At 37.4% G+C, this 18,467-nt stretch overlaps 1 protein-coding gene across 4 annotated transcripts in view; it reads left to right on the top strand.

The window, feature by feature from the left end:
- The window catches only part of TOX (thymocyte selection associated high mobility group box), a 220,716-nt gene that overhangs the window by 121,399 nt on the left and 80,850 nt on the right, over nt 1-18,467 (top strand). For all 4 annotated transcript variants that reach the window (XM_084509990.1, XM_084509992.1, XM_084509989.1 and 1 more), the window contains exon 3: nt 7,108-7,350. In XM_084509990.1, the coding sequence (XP_084366116.1) occupies nt 7,108-7,350 (243 nt within the window). The remainder of the gene's footprint in view (nt 1-7,107; nt 7,351-18,467) is intronic.

The following is an 18,467-nucleotide window of genomic DNA, read 5'->3' as shown; positions in this document are numbered from 1 at the left end:
AATTTTGATTATTTTAAATCAATAATATTGTCAGTACATTCTGCTTCTTGAAAATAGAATTCATCTGGTACTGGAAAATTAATGTTTTGCTTGGGGCTTTGCCCTTTACCTAATGTAAATTAGAGAAATTGATTAACACAATAGAAAAAAGTTATACCTTCCCCTGTAATATATTTTTGATAGCTGTTGCTTGATAAATTAGTATATTGTACATTTTAAAATGAATATGATTTATTGCTGGTGTCTGCCATATGAAGAAACACACACAAAAAAATTGTTTGCAGGATCATTGACTTGAACGTATCAATGGCACTGTTGGACAATTCTTGCTGAGTGTTAAGATGATTTATGTAACAGACCGAAGGTTTCCACAGTAATGCATTATAGTCTCAAGCTATCAAGCCTTGTTCATGCAGAGACAAAAGAAACTGAAAAAACACTTGCTTCTGAAGGTCCTCCATTAAGGAATTAGAGATAAGGTTGATCCTATTAAAACAAACTCCTAGAAGTATCTACTGTTGAATATATTATCCTAACTCTCATACATGCATAAGGTACATTGCTGTTTTTCCTCTTCTAATGAGCTCATTGTTTTTACATTATTATTGATTCATAACTATTTCAGTTATGTAACAATGTGTTCAATAATAGAAGAGTAGACTGCCTGAAGCATCTATCTTTTAAAATCTGGCATCTTTCCACAATTCAGATGCAGAAGCCTTGGTGCAAATGAAAAATTAAGACACGCTCTACATAGTTGGCAGTACCATTCATTTCATTTAAATTAAATATCTATAGGCAAATTTCAATTTTTAAGGAATTGTTGCTAATATCAGATTCTGTTGAATATGTTCACAGTGACTGATGCAACCACTGAGCACACAGATTAGACTTATTGCATGTATATTATATCTTCTGTGTTGACATACACTAATGGTTCTGCTCTTTCCAAAGGGATTTATATTGGATATTTGAATGCTTGCTGCCTCTTATGGTCAGTTTGTTTGTAATTTCTTTGGTTTAGCTTTTCTGATTACTTTTTAAAGTTTTGTTAAATTTATTTTGAAATATAAAAATTCCTCTCCCAGCCTGTAGCTCTGCTTGGGGTTATTGCGCCCCAGGTGCAGGACCCGGCATGAAGTTTAACAAGGCCAAGTGCCGGGTCCTGCACCTGGGGCGCAATAACCCCAAGCAGAGCTACAGGCTGGGAGAGGAATGGTTGGAAAGCTGCCAGGCAGAGAAGGACCTGGGAGTGATGGTGGACAGTCAGCTGAATATGAGCCAGCAGTGTGCTCAGGTGGCCAAGAAGGCCAACGGCATCCTGGCTTGTATTAGGAACAGCGTGACCAGCAGGGCTAGGGAGGTGATCGTCCCCCTGTACTCAGCTCTGGTGAGGCCGCACCTCGAGTACTGTGTTCAGTTTTGGGCCCCTCGCTACAAGAAGGACATCGAGGTGCTTGAGCGGGTACAGAGAAGGGCGACGAAGCTGGTGAGGGGCCTGGAGAACAAGTCCTACGAGGAGCGGCTGAGGGAGCTGGGCTTGTTCAGCCTGGAGAAGAGGAGGCTCAGGGGCGACCTTATCGCTCTTTTTAGGTACCTCAAGGGAGGCTGTAGCGAGGTGGGGGTTGGCCTGTTCTCCCACGTGCCTGGTGACAGGACGAGGGGGAATGGGTTTAAGTTGAGCCAGGGGAGTTTTAGGCTAGATGTTAGGAAGAACTTCTTCACTGAAAGGGTTGTGAGGCACTGGAACAGGCTGCCCAGGGAAGTGGTGGAGTCACCATCCTTGGAAGTCTTCAAAAGACGTTTAGATGTAGAGCTTAGGGATATGGTTTAGTGGAGGGCTGTTAGCGTTAGGTTGGAGGTTGGACTCGATGACCTTGAGGTCTCTTCCAACCTAGAAAATTCTGTGAAATCTGTGAAATAAGTAAGCTTTTCTGGTGAACAGGCAATCACCACTGTAGATTATTTAAGCAGAAGGTCTTTATTTTTATTTCCTCCTTTATCCTTATTCATTTTTCCTCAGAGAATAGGAAATATTTCCTCTCTCTATTTCCCTTTACTTATGCAGTCAGGTTGTGCAAGCATTTCCCTTATTCTTCTGATAACAATGACTATTTGGCTTCTTTAAAAATAAAGATACTAGATTTTCTTGGTGTTCTTAGCATAACAGGATGTTTTGCTCTACTGTTGCTAAAGTAAAGACCTTTGACATACACCCCTCCCCTTACTCCCCTTACACCCCTACTTTTGCCCCTCTTCCCCATCTTCTGGGTTTGGCCAGGTTAAGTGGCATAAAAATTAAATTGAAGCAGACCAGCAAAGTCATTGTTCAGGAACAAAAGCTTGGACTTGGATTGGACGGTGAATCAGGGTTAAGTGTTTGTATCATTTTATTCTGGCAAGCTGTTCTCATAAAATTATAGGCTAAGGTGGCTCAGATAGAGGTCTCTTGATCTCGTGGTGGATATCTGAAAGATCATCTGGTTTATGGAGTTTTCATCATTTGGGGCAGAGATGTCACAGATATTTAACCTGAAACACAGAACATTGTCTTTTAGATTTGAGAAGGCATCCTTGATTCAAACTGTTTACTCATAGTTTCAAGTCTGTTAATAGCCCACATTTAAGGACGGTTAGTTTTGAGGTATCCGCTATGTAACTCCCATGTGAAATATGATGAAATCTACTTGCAATATATTCAGGTGTAATGAAAATCCTCTTTATTATGAAGTCAAATTAAAGCCTGTGTCTGTTCAGTGCGTTGCAGTGGTTTTTATTGTGTTACCCTGCAAAAGACTTTCTCTCTGGAATGTAATAAAGACCTAGGAAGTTTCCCTAAACTGAAGAGCTGATAAAAACCTCAGTCACTCCCACAGTCATGATATGAAAGCACAACCACTGTCAAAGTTCCTGGCAGCTCTGTGGTAAAGTAAATAAAGAATTTACTGCTACTCTTTTTGATTCAAAAGTGAAAAGGAAAGCTTGACAGTCCTTCTGTGACCAGTAGAATGAAAAGGAGCTATTCTATGTCTTTCTAAGAACACAAAATCATGCTGATACTAAAGACAGCCATGTAAGAAAAAAAAAAAACAAAAACAAAAACAAAACTTGTAGTTCGAAAGGGGGGGGAGGGTGGAGAAGAAGGGGGAGACAAGGGAAAGGGAAGAAGGAGTGCTGGGGAAGACCCTAATCCTTCTACTTGTGCACCAGAAAATCCTATGAGAGGTAGGTTGTGGGGAAGGAATTTGCAGGTGGCTCTGCGCTGTTTCACAAGACCCGGAATTAGAGATAATGAGGAAACAAGTGGTAGAAACAAAAACTTGAGCAAGGTTGAGATAAAGTAAATTGGCTACAGTGTTAAAGATGAGCTTTGGGCAGTGGTTAATTGCTGTCTGGCTTCAGGCGCGCATCTGAGGGTCTCTAACCAATTGTATGATAGATTTGGGCACGTGGAAGGAGCGTGGGGCTATGGGGAAAGTATATGTAGCAGTGAAAAAGGGCAATAAACGTCTCCTGTTCAAGAGCCAGTAGTGAAAAAGGGCAATAAACATCTCCTGTTCAAAAGCCATCAGGAGTCCGTGTCTTGCATCCCCTCAGTAGGTGGATGCTATAGGCCACAATTATTATTAATGCATATGAGCTGTACTTATGAACTGTAATTTGTTACAGGGAGTATAACCATCCCTAATGTTTTTGGTGGTAAATTATGGCTTTCATTTGAAATTCCTGATAAATGACTTGGGATGGAAGAGATTCTCTAAGAAAGTCCAGGGGTAGGGACAGGATAATGGCTGCCCCGGAGCAGAAGCTCATTCTGCAGGGAAAACCTGGGGTCAGGGCTTGTGCCTTCAGATGTTTTTTGGGGAAGATAATGGCATAACAATCCAGGAAAGCCCACTGCCACTCTGGACCAGTTGCAACCAGGGAGACTCCTTAAGAAGGCTTTCCTGATGGCAGGGGGAGAGATGGCACGGTTGTAGGAGTGGATGTTTGGAGCTTGTAGCTCCTGTAGGAAGGCCAAGTGTCTATCCTATTCCTCACTCCTTGTGTAGTTGCAACATGTTTGTTTCTGGGATATGTTAGGTTTACTACAAACTTATAGGACCATTGGCTTCTGATGTACCATTGTGCCAAGTCATTACAAGCATCTTAACCATGCTGCTGGACATGAGAAACCATAGTGCTGTCATGTTACTGTCATGGTACTGTTAAAGTAGCTTCCCTGAGGAACAATATATATATATACTAGGTATCATAATACCATTTTGCCTGGAAAATGTTAGGTGAATTGGGTGCTTCATAGGTACTCTCAAGTTTCTGTCCATTCCATTAGCATATGGCTTGAATTCTGCCTAGCTTTACTGAAGTTGACAAGTAGTTCATATTTTTTTTATTAATTAAATTAATAAAATATATAGGATATTTAAATATATAGTGCTTTATAACTGGCTATTTTTTTTCAGTCACTACCATAGCGTGATAGAATTTCATTTACTATAGTCAGTGATTAATCCTACACAAACTGTATATTGTTTTGTCATGATACTATTGCCTCTACTGTACTACTCATACTACTTAAGAAGCTTGCTTAAATAATTGACAATGATGTGGGATCAAATACAGTCTAACTGGTTTGCAAGTAATAACCATGGTGTGATTATTTTTTTTAAAGTAATCAGAGAGCAACCTGGTATTTAAAATGCTTAGTCTATATTTAAAATGCTTATTTCATATAACATATATAAAGTAATTATGTAGTTACACATGACACAACTTGGGTTGTGGAATTTTATGACATAGTATTTTACTTCCTTTTTAGTAAGTTAATGTCCTAAAGGCAGTTCAATTGCTTTACCATTTTTGAAGTGTTACTAATTAAAGACAGTTGAAACAGCATGTCTGAATCTAACCACAGAAAAAGCTGGAGGTGCAGAAATAAATAGCTGATTTGATGAATAATCTCAGTGTTATTGGTGTGGGCACATCCAGACTGTCAATAGTTTGTTTAAGAATATTTGCTTCCACAGCAAATGTAAATTGAAGTCCATTCTTCTTGTTAAAGTGGTCAGAGAATAACACAGAGTTTTGTCCTACTCTTGCTTCAGGCAAGTAGGAGGCCAGATCTCTTTTTTCTCCTCTAAAAGGTATTGAGCAGAGACATTAAGGAGAGCACAGGGGCAGGGAGAGAGCAAAATCTGGTGCCAGAGAAACACAGCTAGAAAGAATGGGCAGAATCAAAGTCCTCACAAATAAGGATTGTGATATCACTGGCAAACTTTTCATCTCCATGTTCTGTTGTCCTGTTTCATTCTTTAGAATTTTACTTTTGTCTTTGCAGTCTATCCTTCCCATTCCATTTCATACTGAGATAATCAATAACAGAGGTGTAAAATTTGTTGGGAAATAAACAAAGCAACCAAAACTAGGGCATTGTGCACTGGAGGAAGTTCTATGTTCAGCAGCTCATTGAAAACATGCAACATTGTTTGTTGTTGATCCAATTTATAGTTTTTATATCTGTGCTCACCCAGAAAAGAGTAATTTTAGCCATTGGTCAGGACAGCATTGCTATGATGACTAGCGAAAAAGCCCTTTGTTGATAATTGGGCATTGACTCTTCCCTTGTCCTTCTGCATGAATTCATACACCATACTGTCCTCCATTTACAAACTCATACTGTGGAACACACTGTCTTCTAATAGCTGCTCTTTGAAATTATGGCCTCCTTTTCATCATTTGCAGAAGCAGAATGTATTTAAATCCTTGCACTCCCAGAGTTAAGAAAGGCAGTGTTCAGAGCAGGGCCATGTTGCAACAAAGGGGCAGGAAGGGTGAAGCTAGGTTCCCTGTGCTATAAATCTGAGCACTGTGGGTGTAGGATGTGCAGACTGATAGTTTGCAAAAGGAGATGAAGATTATAGCTGTTCTCACAAAAGCAGAGCAGACTTTCCGAGTGAACAACTGTAACTGATCTTTTTAACTCTTGATTTGGATCATGCATCTAACACTGCTCACCTTTTTCCTTCAAGAAATCTAAGCATAACCACCACTGTTCCCCAAATGAGCCTACCTGCTGTATGAAGAATGTAGATAAATAAAAGCAATTAATCACACAGAATCACAGAATTTCTAGGTTGGAAGAGACCTCAAGATCATCGAGTCCAACCTCTGACCTAACACTAACAGTCCCCACTAAACCATATCCCTAAGCTCCACATCTAAATGTTTTTTAAAGACTTCCAGGGATGGTGACTCCACTGGATGTGGATGTGGATGGTGAACACACATCCACACAGGGATGGTGTTCCAATGTCTAACAACCCTTTCGGTAAAGAAGTTCTTCCTAAGATCCAACCTAAAATTATCTGCCTTGGTGCATTACTCTGACTTTTTCTTGGGTCACATTGAATTGGATGACTTAATGGCAGTGGACAACAGAAGTTTAAACAGTTGCTTTATGGAAAAACTCATTTAGATGACTGAAAACATATGTATGGTTGAGTTTATAGATTAAGAAAGGAAAAATCTGTATTTTACAGATACCATAGATGTATTTTTATAAACGTAAAGGATGTTCATACAAAGTATGTGCTATTTCCGTATTTATTTATTTTTCTTTGTAGCAAAATAAATGCATGGTTCTCCTGTAAGCCTAAAAGCGATATCTTTCTTCCTCACTGTATAATTCTTGATCTGAGTGGCAGGGAGTCTTGTGAACCATTTTGAGCCAATGTTAATTTTATAAATTGCATTCCCTTTTCCACTATTCCCGTGAAAAAGGTATTCAGCTAGATGAACACTCTTGGAAAATTTTAATAGGACCCTTGAAATCTGCTTGAATTCAGCTTCTTTTTAAAAAATCTCTTTCTAATGGAAGCTGTGAAAGTATCAGAGATTTTTATGCCTTAGAGGCAATTTTTCTTCCATACATAATGGTGAAACTCCACTGTTATAATATACGGGTGTTTAAAATATTCTCTTTGTAAAATTGAAGTTCCTGCTTAGAAGTATATGAGTTGGGCACTTTTTGTTTGTTTTGTGTGACTTTTATTATTCCTATTCAGTATTCAGATGACTTTCATAGCATTTTCTATATTTGTTTTTCAGTCTTTCCCTGGCCCAAGTCTTGAAAGTGAAGATTTCAACATACCTCCTATAACTCCTCCGTCATTGCCTGACCACTCACTGGTACACTTGAATGAGATGGAGTCTGGATACCACTCTCTGTGTCATCCAATGAACCACAACGGCCTCCTTCCATTCCATCCACAAAACATGGATCTACCCGAAATTACAGTTTCCAACATGCTCAGCCAAGATGGGACACTGCTTTCCAATTCCCTCTCTGTGGTAAGCATTTTTAGTCTTTCCCTTCTGTACTGCTGTAAGTTGTAAAAATGTGGATATATAGACCTGGGGCCATGTCCTGCACCACTGAAGTCATGGAGTAAGGTGGTCTGGCTCTGGTTTTTACATTATTACTGACTCTGAAATATATCTCTCACTGGAGGCAGTGGGGTTTTACAGATGAATTCATCAAAGCCAGGATGATACCCACTGCCTTGATATTACCCTGCCTTACAAGGATGTAAATAATGACAAAAGCAGGCCCAATGCTTTGATTTCATTGGAGCAGGATTTGGATCCAGATGGCTGTTGTTCTGTATTTTTTCTTATGAGGCTCTTTCCATTCTAATTTGCATGTACTGAGAGATGTACAAAAATTTAATATCTTCTTTCTTGTTTACCACACGTTTGGAAAACAGCAAATGTTATTTCTGATTCTAGGCCAAATCTTATAGCCTTTTTACAGTTCCCAGTCCTTAGCCAGCCAGAATCCAATTGAAATGACTGGACGATTTGCTTATAAAATCTGTCAGATAGTCATTATGGTCGTAATCTTGGGAAGCCTGATATTATAAATCACTTCTTTGAATGTTAAATTGCTTGCAACAACTGCAGAGCTACTTTACATGTTACATTTTCAAGTGGACTCTACAAATAATTAGTATACGTCCTGCATCCCAGCTCCAGACAAGATCTTTCTACAGAGGAGGCTGTTATTTCATGTTGACATAGAATTCTAAACCAAAGAGTGAAAAATCCCATGGAAGAATATGGGGCCTGATCTTATGTGGGGCTGACATGTCTTCAGGCATTATGCTAGATGGAACTGCAGATCTAGATATACAAAGTTAAGGATTTGCTCTTTGAATTGTCTGGGCTTCTCTCCAGGAGAATCAGGAGCTTAGGGAGCTTTGTCCCATCTGGGAGGCTCTATGTGTAGACACTGAGACTGTTACACCTTCTATCTTGCTAACTCCTCACTATGTTGCCTAAAAAAATAATAATAAAGCAGGCCTGTGAACCTGCATGAGATCTGACAGTATGTGGAGCAGAACGTAGATGTTTGGGAACTGAGAGATCTGAGCTCAGCTCTCCATTAGACCCTCAGACTAACAGTCCCAGGGACAAGCTGGGAAAGCTGTGGTGGACAAGGAACTGAGGATGTGAGCTGGCAGGAAAACAGTTAGTTTACATAAAAAAATCTGCCTTGTCACAGGGCTTGATTGCAACTTAATTAAAATAAAGCTTCCTTGATTTCAAGGAGCTCTGCATTCCCTCTGAGGATGTCCAACAAGCTGTACTGCAGGGGGCTAGTCTTGGCTTCTTAGTGCTACTTAATGCTGTTTACTTTTTATTGATTTACAAGGATGTTGCATGCTTTGTGTTTGAGGTCAGAATCTGACCCCAGGGTTATGTTCAATAATAGGAGGTAGGGGAGAGGAAGATTTTAATGCAGAAATATAATTATTCTTCATGGAAATGTTTTGAATTTTACTTGCATTTCTACAAAACTGATAGCATACATTAAAGAACATGAGATAAATCGTATGCAGGGTTCTCAGGATCATAACTATGAAAGGACCTGACAAAGTAAGAGGAGCTCATGACATTCCAGTCAAGACAAGCAGTATTTTATTGGATTGACCTCTTTTGAGCCACGGTTATGGCTGAAAACTATGCATTCTTTTAAGCTCTGATGTTCCACATTAACCTCTCACAACAGGCTCTGAACAAAGGGCCTTGAGAGTTTGTAGATCATCACAGTAAATTATTGCATCAAGGGCAAATAAATAAATAAATAAATAAAGCATAATACAACTAGACAATTTTGCTATTGGGACTTAGTGTAGGTCAGAAAAAATGAAAATCAGAACTCAGGGAAATATGCACTAAATTTAAATAGTCATTTCTCAGAATTCGGTCAATAAATAAAACATGATCCTTGAAGCATCATAGGCTAACTCCACTGTTATCCCTATCTTGCATGCCCTTTACACGTAAGAGAGACTGTTAACTAGCAATAGTTTTAGCTCAAGCTGTCTTGTCTGTCAAGGGGACTAAGCTACATCTCACATTAGTACAACTGGTAGGATGTTAACACTACAATTTTGTACAGCTCTGTTTTGCAGTATGGTTCCTCTGATGTGAATTTTATAACGAGAGGAATTAACGTGAGGGAGATAATTTAAGTTAATACTTCAGTGAATTCAACGCCTGCTTCAGTGAATAAAATGGTTACATCATCCTTTTGGCCTTCCATTGTTTAATAAAGACAAGATTTTGTAGGTTTAGCATTCTTTATAATCCAGAACCTTTACATTTCTTCTTTAGTATGACTCTTTTCTCCTGCTATTACTCATCTCTAAGTTTCCTTTTTACTATCTTGCCTAGCTCTGATCCACTTAACAAGTATTTGCCTAAATCACGTTTATATTGCCTCACATATAAAATAATATATAAGTTTCTCCAATCTATCTAAACCCTTGGTTTCATATAATTTCTAGTATATCAGCTATCACTTAAGAGTATTTGAAAACCATATATCTTGCTTCATTTTTCAGGGCACTAATGAGTATTTTTAGAAAAAATTATTCTTAGAAATTAATCTGTTGGCTGTTCTCCATCCCCAATTAATTTCACATCTTCAGCAAATTTTACTTACACTGGAACAAACTCAGCTGCAGTGCAATGTGCATCTGATTGAATTTGTTCCTTTTTATATTTTTAATTTCAACGTCTTTCCTTTTAGCCAGTTTTTAGCTCTTGTTGGTATTTCAGAAATGATGCCTACCTTTTTGTCACTGTTACAACCAATGAGTGGTTTTCAGTTGCTTTTTTTATAGACAAAGCATTAATTAATGCTAGCCAAATGGGAGAAAGGAAGCACAGTGAGCTCAAAAAACAAAGTAGGAAAATAATTTGTACATTGTAGCATTTCTCTTTCATCTCAAATACCAGGTGTTTTCAGATGAGGATTTCCATTATTTTGGAGAGATTGAAAATTGAGGATTTAGCCCTCCTAAAAATCCTTCAAAACTCCCCTGGTTTCATACTGTACAGCACTCCCTCCAAGCTTCAAATGAAATCCCTTTGAGTAAGGATTGCAGGATTTACCCCAAGCTCTGTAAGCATTCTCCTCTGTGGAAGTGCTTAAACACACACAATAAGAACCCACTCCTGGCTCAGTGAATTCTTATTAGGGATCAGCTTCTTACAGATTTTTTACACTGTGGGAATTCTTTCTGAAAAATTTTACAATGCTGGGAGATGAAAATTTCCCATTGCCATTTACTGTCTGACACTTAAATTCGGAATTAACCTTCTTTGAAGTTTTTTAGATTGATTGAAGTTCCTATTGCATCCCCAGTACTTTAAAATAAAATAAAAAGTTGCTACAATTTCACTTTCTTAGTATTTTGCTGTCAGTTCATATATTAATTTATATGTTTATTTGTTCTTGTTTTCCTCTTAGGTGACATACTGGCATATACATACATACACACACATGCTCATTTACACTATGCTGTCACATACAGATTTCGTTAGGTGCTTGTTATATCTGATATTTGTATTGACTGCTGGGGGCAGAGAAGTCTGCAAAATTCATGCAGAATATGAGTATGGCACCATGGTCCAGCCTTAGCGTGATGGTCTACATGTGGGAGGTCTTTAAAGTCCTTCTTCAAAATGGACGTGACTTCTATTCTTGATTCTTAAGTGTATTCAATCAGATATGGCTATAGCTGTTTAATGAAAATGTCTTGATAGCTCTGTAGGCATGTTTGTTTTTTATACAGTGGAATAATGGTCCCTTATCAACATACTGCACTTGAAGGTAGTCCCATGTAGGTTAGGTTCAGTTGGGTCTTGACTGACCAGTACTTCTCTACATGAATTTTCCTGAAATATTCCAAGAACTACAAGAAATACCTTTTCAACAATTACAAATAAATGCATGTATATGCTATCCTTATGAGAACGTACCTTTATCTGTAAAAATGCTTCTGGATGTCTTGCACAGAACGAATTTTACTGTGTGTTCTTTTTATCAACAAAATTATAGACATTTCAGCTTCTTTAGTATATCCTGTAAATGGTTGCTTTTTTTTTCCTTAAGAAGCCAGGGATGAAATCAGTGTTGTTTTCATATACAGGGAAGAAAAAAAGAAAAAAAAAAAAAAACACAAATAAACAAACAAATGAACAAACAAAACTATTTTTGGAATGCTTTCATTTATGACCTTTGTGCTAATCTTTTTAAAGATGTTGCTCATGATGTTATACTGTAGAAAATTTGCAAGAAAGAAATAAAAGCAATTTCAATTTCTTGGAATGCTTTACATTTCTGGGTTTGAACTTTAAAGTGGAAAAGATGTTAAAAGGCAATAAAATCAGGGGATTTATTTCCCAAATGCTTTACTTGTGCTGGCAACAAAAGCCAGTATAATGTATATACTTAGGTTTATTGTCATTTTTGGTATACAGTCAAGGCACACTTTGAATTCAAAGGCTACTGTACAACTGTTTTGACAACAACCACATCAGTAGGTAATGTGCAGGACATATGAAACTGAAGTAAAAATGTTTCTTTAGGTCTATAGGGAGTGCAGTACATCAATGAATTCAGATATATTAGAGCAGCATGAATTTCTAATATGTTGCTCTTATGGAAAAGACCACTGGCATATTGAATAATGCTGGTTTCAAAGCAGAGCATAAAATGTGATTACAGACAATTTCATTGCTGTTTTTAAAATAAATATTTTCAAAATCTTGAGGTATTTTATTTCATGTAATGCATAAAATATGTAACAGTGGACTAGAGCTAAAGATCTTCTAGGACACCAAAGAGTAGGTGATGTCAGCTATAATTATTCAGATGTGGAATAATAGAAGCATTAGTTTAAAATAAAATGCATGTCACAAAGGCCCATGTCCTTCTATACAAAAAAAAAAAAAAAAAAAAAGCAATAAAGAGCTTTTTTTTTACACTGTGACAGAAGAATAAAGGCAATGAATAATTATTTAACATTATGCCCCAATTCATCAAAGCCCAAACAATTACATTATACTTTTTCATGAATTATATTTTTTAGATATGCAAGCCATGAGAGAGTAATATCTTAAACAAAATGTGGCACTATAGAACACAAAAGAAAAGCAGACAGCTACTATTTTTTTTTTTTTCAGTTTTTATCTCAGGTGGAATGAAGCTAGTATTTCTTATTCATAGTAGAGTTGCTAAGAAATCCAATACAGGAGGTTGTTGTTGTTGTAGCTGGTATGTGTTTAAGAGTTTTTGTTTTTACAGCTTCATACATTTTAGTTTAAATTCAGTATTCATGACTCATCTTGAGGCTGACCTATATGGTTGATTTTTTTGTCACCTTTAAGCACTAGTGCAAACTACTGAGTCAAACAGAAAATTTTTGTTGCTGATGAACAAAATGAATAACTTTCATAACAAAACAATGTATTTGTCCCTTCTTCTAACCTAAGTGTTGAGATCTGCATCATGCTTGGATATTTTTTTTTTTAGCTTGTATTGCATGCTAGTGGTAGGAGATAGTTTTAGTCTCTGGTGAATACTTCACATTTGTGCCTCATTACCAGGCTCTGGTCTTCAGTTTACATCAAAATTTACTGTTATGCTACACAGACCTGCTGCTACCCCACATTTTATTGCAGTGAATTATTGCCATCAGAACCATGAAATCATAAAGCTAAGGTCATGGAATACCTTGTGTAAAAGTATTTGTTTTTTTTTTTTTCTCTTGTCAAGCAACTTTTTATTGCTTGATAGGATATCTTCTTTTCCTTTTTTATTTATTATTATTTTTTTTTATTTAAACATAATTTAGAAGCTGGATTTTCTCACTGAAATTAGCCTTGTTCGACAAAAGGTTGCAGTAGTTAGTGCATGGTTTGTTAAGCAGTCTAACTGTAGGGACATACAACCAAATCTTCAGCTTATGTCAGTTGGTATGACTTTATTGTCTTCACTGGAATTGTGATAATTTATTCTGTACAGGGACATCATGTTTTTATCATTCCTTATATTTGATGTTTCATGTCTGGTGTATGTTTTGTCATCAGTAAGGCAACAGATATGTAGAGGAGCTGATTGAAATGTAACTTGATCAGCAGGTAAATACCTGCATACTGCATATCACCTATCAGAAGACTATTCACTGTGCTAAAACAAACAAACAAACAAACAAACAAACCTCGTATCTACAAATTACAGCTGTATAAAATCAGACTGGAAACAAGGCATACATTTTTAACAGTGATAGAGCTTTACCATTAAGATAATATACTGTGGGAGGTGGTAGGTTCTCTGTAACTGAGGATTGAAATCAAGATGAGGTATCTCTCAAAAAGATGTGATAGAGCTGGGAATGTTCTAATGACCCTCCAGCTGCAGCCATGGCATCAAAACTTTCTTGTGGATCATGCCATCCCCTGGGGACAGTAGACATAAGGACATACACGCACGTTAGAGGGGATGCCATGGGTATCACCCCAGCTGGTAGCACCTCTGCAGTTGTCTGAGTTCCCAGTGGAAACTCAGCATACTGGTAACAACCACTCTGTGGTTGCAGGCTACCAATGGACTCCGCCTTCTTGAGGTCAACCGGGGCTAGAATTGCTGTGAGAATTTTTGTGTCTAGTGTTTTTCATAAGCTTTTTTTTCTTTCTTTCTTCTGATCTTAAAGTACCTGGAAAAGCTCCTTTCTTTCTGTAAATACTAAGAACTTACATTAAAGATAGATCAGATAAACATTTTCTCATTACTGCAGGAAAAAAATAAAAAGTACACAAATGACCAGCAGTCTGTCTGTCTATCTGTCTGTCTTTGTTTCTCTTTCTTTCTTTTCTTTCTTTCTTTCTTTCTTTCTTTCTTTCTTTCTTTCTTTCTTTCTTTCTTTCTTTCTTTTTCTTTCTTTCTTTCTTTCTTTCTTTCTTTCTTTCTTTCTTTCTTTCTTTCTTTCTTTCTTTCTTTCTTTCTTTCTTTCTTTCTTTCTTTTCTTCCTTCCTTCCTTCCTTCCTTCCTTCCTTCCTTCCTTCCTTCCTTCCTTCCTTCCTTCCTTCCTTCCTTCCTTCCTTCCTTCCTTCCTTCCTTCCTTCCTTCCTTCCTTCCTTCCTTCCTTCCTTCCTTCCTTCCTTTCTTTCTTTCTTTCTTTCTTTCTTTCTTTCTTTCTTTCTTTCTTTCTTTCTTTCTTTCTTTCTTTCTTTCTTTCTTTCTTTCTTTCCTAATAATTCCAAATCTCATTTTTAAAATTGCTCCTCAAGCTGTTGATATACTCTCAGTTCAGAAATACAGCATTCTGCTTATTTGAGTATGGTTGTTGAGACTCCATGCAGCTCATGCATTTCACAAATTAAGTAGGGAAACAATTTCAGTGTAATTTCAACAAGAAATAACAAGGTGGGATATTTTTATTTTGAAAACTGCCTTCTGTAGAACTTTGGTGAACTTCTTTCATGGCAGTTACCCATTGTCTAAATAGGATTTTATTTGCTACATACAAACGCAAAACTACATTCATATAGCAGCATTACTCGTTTCTTTAACCAGATCCCATGGCATAGGCACAAGCTAAGATGCGATGAATGTGGTGCAGAGAGAAAGCCTTCAGTTGCGGGTGGTAGATTATATAGCACCTGACTTGTGAAGTACTCACAGGAGTGATTAATGCATAAGCAGCATCATAGCTGCAACTGTCAAACAAAACAGATAATAGAGTATGCAAATAGAGAAAACATAACTCTCAGAAAATGTCAGAAATTCAGGGGTTCCAGCAGCAGAGATTGTTGACTTTAATCTGCTGCTTTTAACATCGCATGTAGTTGTCGAGAACAGCAAGATAATGAAATGTTTCTGAAGACTCGGTCTTTGGAAAAAAAAAAAAAAAAAAAAAAAAAAGTTTGTGATCTTAAGGCATATAGATGGAATAGAAATGAAATGTCTTTCTCAAAAACTGAGAAGGTGCTTCTCTGAAGACAAAAAGGAAGAAGCCCACAGTGCAGATTAAAAGGAGAGTTTTGTGCATCAGGTGGAACAGCCTCTCCTTCCACCTGTTTTCGTTATTTAAATGGATATATTTGCATTGCTTGAAACTCTGAAGCAGTTGAGAAGACTGCACACCCGGCACGTATTTGTACGGTGTTCATCATCTCAGCCCATCTTGTTACCTTGTTCAGGAAGTAGGAAGATGTGTTTTATGGCTGAAACTCAGTATGGCTTTCAGTGTTTTAACTTGGTCTGCCATTTGCATGCTGGAAGTTCACTTGTGCTGCATGACTGTGCTGAAGGCTGGGGCAACAGCAGCCCAGAGCTTAGTGCTGGTGTTACCTGTTAAAATGGAGCATAAATTCATAGACTCATAAGTATTTAGCTTTTTTTTTTTTTTTTTTAATTTACTTTGAAAAAAAAAGATCATATTTTTGTTTTTCTTAATTTTTCAGATTTGAACAAATATAAGAAGTACAACTAATATATCACACTGTTTCTCAACTGTTTTGATGGTTTTGCAGTACTCTTAAGTGTCATTATTTCAGTTTTCCATCAACATGATTTGCCCAGAGAAGCTGGGCAAATGCCCCATCCCTGGAGGTGTTGGATGGGGCCCTGGGAAACCTGGTTGGGTGGGTGGCATCCCTGCCTATGGCAGGGGGGTTGGAACTGGGTGATCTTTAAGGTCCCTTCTGACCCAAGCAGTTTTATGATTCCATGAGCACCGTTAGGACTTTTTGCAGCAACAAGTATAATACTTCAGGAGGAAAGGTTTCTGCTTGTCAGTGTTTTGAGATTTGGAGAAAACAAAAAGTAAAATATAACATTTCTTATTTTTATTCCTGTTCTTTCTCAAGGCAACTATGAAATGTTTAAAGTGTAAGGATCTCTATTCCTCCCCGGTCATCTCAGTAACAAAAAGGTTCATTTTAGCTTGGTGTCTATTTGTTTCCTCCTTCAATAACACAAAATCAGTACAGATACACTATATAAATGCCCTTTCTTATGTAGAGATTCTCTAGGGACAGCATGTAAACCTTTAACCTCCACTGCTGGAGTAATCCTGTATTTCAGTCAAATGCAGACAACTGAGGCTCTCATCTATGTAGCCTCAGTCACAAACCTGTTTTGAACTGCATTCGTGGCACGTTTTAAATCAGACAGTAAAGATATGAAAATGAATGTTCTTAATTCATTTTCTGTGCATTTCATTGATGAATACAGTTGCAAAAAAAGGACTTAAAGTATGTGAGGGCATCAATAAGCCTTATGGAGATTGGAACATCTCTAAGACATGCTTGTGCATATCTTTCAATTACAAAAGCCTCAAAAATTAATCCTTTCAGGGTAACAAAGACATTCCAGTTTATTGCATATGATTGGAGTGTATGCAACATTACTCTTCGAACCAACATACAGAGAAAGATGAGTCCTTCCTTGGTCTCTTGTTGCATGCAATGGTGGAGATGTTACAAGTAGTGACATGGCTCTCTATGCACCTGCCCTGACTTGGAGATGGTAAGGACTGTAGTTCTCAGGGTACATATATAAATATACATATATGCATGTATATACATATGTATGAGCATATATATGTGTGTGTGTGTATGTATGTGTCACACTGTTAACCACTGAAGCCCTCTGCTGGAAAGGAAATGTAAAAGACAGGATATAACATCTGCAACATGGCCCCTGACCCCCAAATGTGTATCCACATTGTATGATAAAGAGGGACTGAAACTACTGCCAAATTCCCGTAATACAGATTTAATCAATTGTTGCATTACAGAAAGATTTTACTAAATCTCTGGGTTATGGGTGATGTTGCAGTGCCTGAGAGTTAGTAACTTTAACAATAGGTACCTTTGCTATTTGAGTTAACAAAGGAAGTAGCCTAGTTGCTAGGGTGAGATATGGCATACCTAATAGATGACCAGAGGAAGCTACACTATATCCCATCTTCAGAATTCTACTTGTCTACCAGTGGTGATAATGGAGTACAGGTACCTTTACCTCATCCTTACAAAAGTTATCTTAACTGAAAAAATGTTTAAAATTAGATGCTTTGGTCCTTTAGCAAAAAAGCCCTGTGCATGGAGGATTTACAGGATCAGGCCCTTGATGAGAATGCAACTCTTCTTTTATTCAGAGATGGGACTTCCTTCTAATATACTTTAAGATTACTTTCATTCACACATAAAGAATTTCAGAGATTAACTCAGTAACTAAGCTTCAGTTTCCTACATATGCCCTAATACTCAAGCGTGGGATCCCAGTTTAATGAATTTTACTGAACTCTTCTTTCTTACGAAGTAGCAAAGAAAGTGTTTAGTGCAATAGGCTTAGTGCTGATCTGGATATTAAGTGTAGCTTAAGTTGCCCAACAGAAAGTACACAGTGTAAAATAACCAAATAACCACTGGCAAAACTTTTTTTTTTTTTTTTTTTTTTTTCCCCCAGGACAGATAAACCACAGCATTTTAAATGCTAGCAGCACTTCATTCTTTTGTAGGGCCTTTCTTGCATCTTGAAGTGCTTTGTAGTTGGTAATTAGCTAAGAAGGTAACGTACTAATAATGGTACAAATAGGTATTTGCGGTATTAACCCCTGATATCTGTCAGGTATGATACTGTAAAATAGAAAGACATTTTCTTTATTAAAAAACAAGCAAAATGCAATGCACAATGTACAAATAAAGCAGAGTCCCATGCTGAAAAAGGCTGAAAGAGACAAATCTTAAGGGAGGGAAAGAAGATGACTACCTTATGGGTCCCATAATAATGAAAGTATTACCAGGAGCTGATTTCATCTGTGATGATCAGTAACACAAAGGTGGGCGGTAATGTGGTGAGAGACAACTTTCAATATTAGAACTAACAAAAGTCCTCAAGTATAATAAAGAAAGGAGTTAGCAGCCATGTGTTACACATGTAATATGAAGTAATTATAGTGTCTGCATAAAATGATAGCTGAGACCTTTAAGCTATCACACAACCTGAAAGTGATACTACAGCCTTATTTAAGGGCCATGGAAAACATACAAAGGTGGTTTCACTTGCCCTTGAAACACAGTGACCTCTGGGGAGAAATGAAGCATCT

Source organism: Aythya ferina (genome assembly GCF_964211825.1).
Source record: "Aythya ferina genome assembly, chromosome: 2".
Classification (NCBI taxonomy): Eukaryota; Metazoa; Chordata; class Aves; order Anseriformes; family Anatidae; genus Aythya; species Aythya ferina.
The sequence above is the reverse complement of the archived record's forward strand: the minus strand, read 5'-3'. Positions and strand labels throughout refer to the sequence as shown.